The sequence below is a fragment of the Chenopodium album genome, chromosome 11 (genome assembly GCF_948465745.1).
Source record: "Chenopodium album chromosome 11, dcCheAlbu1.1, whole genome shotgun sequence".
NCBI lineage: Eukaryota > Viridiplantae > Streptophyta > Magnoliopsida > Caryophyllales > Amaranthaceae > Chenopodium > Chenopodium album.
The window spans coordinates 36,947,184-36,952,780 of NC_137844.1; the positions used below are offsets into that span (position 1 = coordinate 36,947,184).

At 33.1% G+C, this 5,597-nt stretch overlaps 1 protein-coding gene across 1 annotated transcript; it reads right to left on the reverse strand.

Annotated features, from left to right (window-relative positions):
* Nucleotides 1-651: 651 nt before the first annotated feature.
* LOC145566566 (FBD-associated F-box protein At5g60610-like) lies at nucleotides 652-4,992 on the reverse strand. The gene is made up of 3 exons (XM_081625946.1): nucleotides 4,863-4,992; nucleotides 1,226-2,133; nucleotides 652-711 (listed from the first exon to the last, which is right to left on the reverse strand). The coding sequence occupies exons 1-3, from the start codon at nucleotides 4,990-4,992 to the stop codon at nucleotides 652-654; spliced, it is 1,098 nt and encodes a 365-aa protein (XP_081482072.1).
* Between the last annotated feature and the right edge of the window lie 605 nt (nucleotides 4,993-5,597).

Below are 5,597 nucleotides of genomic sequence, written 5' to 3' on the forward strand. Positions count from 1 at the left end.
CTCCATACATTAACCTAATGTTAATTTTCGTCATTTTAAAACCTGATACAAAGACATATGCACTAATTTCATATTTTATTTCAACAATTACTTGTTTAATGGGCATTAAAATTTAAAAATTAACAAGTGTTTAATCAACATTAAAAATTAAACAATATCACCATTATCATGTATATAATACTCCCAAAACATTGTTTTTATCGATAATCACCAATTTCAACAACTAAATATATTAAATTGAAAACCTAACTATGACACCCAACCATGAAAAAAGTCAATTTGGTACCTGGGTATTTGTATAATGGTTTATTTGGTCCCCCCACGTTGTCTTCTTCCTTCTGCAAGTTGGAATTTGCTTCAGTTGCAGAACGGAGAAGCCCAATTGATTGCGAGCAGCAGCGAAATAGCAGAACAGGGAAGTGATTGGAGGGGAAAAAAGGGGGAAAAAAAAGTAGGTTTTGTGGTCATGTGAGGTGCACATGCTATAGTCAACGCCGGAAATATAAGTCAATCGTCGGAATCCGGGGAGTGGTGGGACTTAACAAAAAATTTTTAAAACAGGTGTGTTTTGACAAAAAATTTTATAAGATGGTTTTCAACAAAATATGGTTTTTATAATATGGTTTTCAACAAATTTTCCATATATATTTATCACCAAGAATATAGATAGATCACCTCATCAGGATCAGGATCCACCTCCACCTTGTTCAGCTACCAAAAATACGTAACAGAATTAGTATGAATATATACAACTATAAAATCAGATCAAAGGAGTTAGAATTAGTATACAACTATGTATTAAGATAAAAGGAATTATACACTATACAGATACATCAATACACCAAATCTTGCGTAGAAATTAAGTACGGAACCCAACATTACAACCACAGTTCAAGTTCAGCAAACTGCATCGACATTTCAAGCCCCAACCTTCAATTATTGAACACGACAATGACAAGGTGACTTATACTACCTCCGTTTCATATTAGTTACATCTTTCGAGTACTATTTGTGAGATATAAAATATTCCAAAGTTGCAACTAATATGAAATGGAAGTAGTACATGAAATTCGAAAGAGTGATCAAGGAAGTGTAGGTGTGGACACTGAAGAGAGATGCCAATGCATAGGTGGGTGATAGGTCCAGTAAATTCCTTAACCCTCACTTTTCTGAACATGAGATAGATAATCTTAACTAAGAATCACAAGGAATGCTTTAATTTTACCTTAATTGAAAATTTCTGCAGGGATGGAGCAGCCTTTATCAGCATGATTAACCAAAGGTAAGGGTGAGAACTCCAACAGTCTGGTTCCACTTCAACTTCCAACTGCTCAAGCTTTATGAGTTTAGGAAGTTCCAGCAGGTAATCTACGGAGCATTCTTCTACGCCAGAATCGATATCCAGCTTAAGCCTCTTGAGTTGAGAGATGCAATTGATAAAAAGCCGAGCTCTATTGCTTAGGAAACTTGGGCAGTATGAAGAGCCTATAGAAAGTTGAGATAAAAGGGGAACATAATCTAGTTCAAGGCACTCCTCAAAATCACTATTGTATCGCAAATATATGAGATTTGGTGATGAAATCTGAATCCTTCTATAAAAACAATCGACAATCTCTAGGCTCTTCAACTTAGAGGATTGTGTGCAGACTCTAATATTATGCACAAAACTTGATTCCCACACAGTTAAGCGCTCAAGAGATGGACAGTTCGACAGAATACAGTCGATAACCTCCCCCGAAACATTTATAGACTTAGAGCAAACATCTCTAAGGTTATGTATTTCAGAATACTTATGTATAGCTGGAAAAGTGTAATTTTTGAGACTAATGCCCAATGATGAAAAGTCCAGATGAAGGCGAGTAACCTTGTTTGTAAGCGCAATTTGAACCCACCTATCGATGGCTTGATAACTACTACCAGTAAAGGAATTGAAATTGAAACGAATAGTTAGCTCATCGAATGTTGGCTTAACAACTTCCAAAATACGACTTATTCCCTTTGCTAGGATGGGTTGTCTTAACCTTAGTCTAAAATCATAATCATGTGTAGCGGGATATGAAAAGATCGATTTGGAGCCAATGCTTTCAGTCCATAAGTTGCGCCATCTACGGGAAAGGGCACTTGTTGCCACAGCTTCCTCAAGGACAATCGAGACAATATATGACACACAATAATATCATCGCTCAACCGGCCGAAATTGTCGACTACACTCGGGCACTGCACATGAAATCAGTGACGCAATCAATATAGAGTACTTGTATATGACAACCAAATAAGTTATTGTAATAAAACAATGACAAGTTCACCTTTCGCAATGGTAATGGCACTGGTTGCCATGTTCTTGGAGCTGTCTTATTATTAGTCTTGCGCTTACTGCTACGGTTACGCTTAGGTGATTCCGCGTCATTATATGATATGACATGAATGAATGAAGTTAATTTATAAAAAAATAAAAAAGAAAAAAAAAATAAAAAAAATAATAATGAATGAAGTTAATTTAACATACATGGATGGATGAATAGATGATAGATTGATTGCACCTGGAGATTTTGACTATTACTAGGCTACGACCTATTCGACATTATGTTTGGGTATTGTCCAATTTATCAAGTTTATTTATGTGCATGACTGACAAGTCGGTGTTAGCTGCATATTGGTTGTGAATGATAATATAAGAAGTAAGTTTTAAGAAAACTTTAAATTTTTTTTACGCCTGTCAATTTATGTTTTATAACATTAACTAGTTTTGTACCCGTGCGGTGCCCTGTTTATTTATTGAATTTTAAGATAAAACTTTCGATCTAAGATATACTCCGTATTTGTTATTTGATGAATTTTTTACTCGTGAATTTATAATCACTTAACAACCATACTTGTAAAATAAAGATATGAGTGATAGAGTTTGGACTATCTAGTAGTTCTTGAAAGTGACACAATTAAGTAGCACTGTCAAAGCAATAAGAAGAAATCGGTTTGGAGTTGTATCTGTTTTCATATTGTTGGTTGAAATTTGTAGGATAAGTTGAGATTTTAATGTCTTTAATTTTAGCTAAGATGGGAGAAGTGTTTCAGATTAAAGTGTTTACCTAGAATGTTGGCTTTGGCAGAAGTATAATTTAGGGTTGTAAGAGTAATAATGTCAAAAGAACAGTTGTCTAAAGGTGTGTCTCTTTTCATTTTCTTTGAACAACAATTTAGAGAAAGGTTAATTGCATATTAAGACTTAAGAGACTGGTTATGTTGGTTATAGTATGTAATTACATGTATATTTGATTTCTTTTTTTTTTTGGAAAGGAGAATGGCCGCCAAGTGTCGTTGTCTCTTGACCTGGCTAAAAGTTTAGCTTGTTACCCCGTGCGATGCCCGAGTTGTTTATTTAATTTTAAGATAATTTTTTTTAAAAGATGTGCCAAGTTTTTAAAATGTATCATTGATATAAAATTAGTAAGGAATTGATGTGTTTTATAACAATTCTTGACCCGTACCCTTAAGTGACTCAACCCGAAATAACCCATAACTCAACCCAATTGACAAGTTTACATACAATAATAAAATCATATTAGATTGTGAAGTATTTTATTTCAATCGATTAGAGTATACTATAAATGAATGTTGCACGTTTTGAACTACTTCCTTCACTCCAAAAAAAATTTTAAGATATAAAATTAAATTTATATAATAAGTATTTAATTATTGTCTACGTGGCGCGACTTTAGTGAAAAGTTAAAACGCAAAATTAATGCCATTGTCTCGTGTATTTTATCATAAATAAAACTCTAAACCAACAATTTTATCCTACAATTCTATCCAAATTCTATTGAAAATAAAATTCTAAATTAATTTTTTTTTATCTTACAAAATTTATCCCAATTTTATCCTAATAAAAAAATAAATTTTTTATTCATGAAAAATATATCCAAATAAATCCTACGTGTCATACTACTATTTAAGTGTTGCCTACATGGTGCGACACTTGGCGAAAAGTTATAACGCCAAGTGTCGATATCTCGTAACCTGGCTAAAAGTTTAGCTTTATATATTAGTTATATGATATGATATTTTAAAAATAATTTTCATAATATGATATTAATCCATCTGTAAAATGCCTACTCATTTAAAAAAAAATTACTCCGTATTTAATTATCTCTTTTAATACTATCAAACATAAAAAGGACAAAAAAAATCATCTCCCTTTAACGGTTTCCGTCAAAAAAACTATTAATTGTTACTTTTCAATCGTTTTTTTTATAAAAAAAAAATCCTCAAATTCTATGCCAATAATCTATTCAACTAACGTTTATAAGGGTCATTTTGGCTTTTAAGATTTGAGTTTAAGGTTAAAATTGACACAAACATATTGAAAATAATTTGGAACAGTTAAGTAATTGATAAATCAATTTAGCTACATTTAATAGTACTCGATCTATTTGCCAGAGCACAAACGTACAACAATTTTTTTTTTTTTTTTAAAGAAAAACATACAACATATTCATTTCATGCAATTCAAAGTCTTAGCTGTTGATACACTAAATTATATGGAGTAACACAAAAAGAGCTTAAGTCATATCATTTTGCAAATAACATCAATAATCTCAAACCATTTTTAGCAAAATTCTAAAAATAAAAGCTGAAGAAAGCATTGAAAATAAATTTTTAAAAAAAAAACATACCGATCGGAACTCTTGCCGCAACAAATTATAGACCCCAATGCCATACCCGTCTTTCTCTCCTCTCAAAAAAAATTTCCCACAAAAAGAATGATTTTTTTCCACAAAAATTAAAGAAACGCAGAAAAGAAATTGAAACGCATTTTACACTACACCCAAAAAACCCAGAAAATTAATTTTGATTATATATAGTACCATAACCAAATAAGGAACCACCAATAGCAGCAACAATACAAGCAATGATAACATAAGATGTCACCTTTTCTTTGTAATCTTTTGCTCTCTCCTTCGCCACTCCCACCGCCCCCATCGATGCTCCTGCCATTACCGCTCACCTTTTGCTAGAATGAATGAATATATATATATATATATATATATATATATATATATATATATATATATATATATATATATATATATATATATACGTACATCTTTTTTTTTTCTCGATAACAAACAAATAAGAAATGAGGACAAGAGAGAAGAGGAAAGGAAGGTTAAAATTATGTTAGCTGTTACTTGTACTAGAATAACTTGTATAAATAAACCCAAACATTGTTTCCACCATATAGTTTTAGAAATTAATAAATAAATCATGTTACATGCATGTAAAGATGGGCACGGGCCGTGCCCGTGCCGCCGCGGGCCGTGCCTGGCCGTGCCGGGGTGGTGCCCGTGCCGTGCCGTGCCGTGCCGGCTCCGCGGCGTGCCGTGCCGTGCCGTGCCTGGGATTGGCACACCCCAGCCCACGGCACGGCACGGCCCACGTGCCTAGCGGGCCGTGCCGTGCCGGGCCGCGGGCCAAACCGTGCCGTTTTTATTTTTTTTTTTTTTTTTTTTTTCTTAAAAAAAAAAATAAATGTTAAAAAAAAACGAATTAAAAACAAAAATGCATATAATAAAAAAAAAATACTAGTGCGATAATCCGAA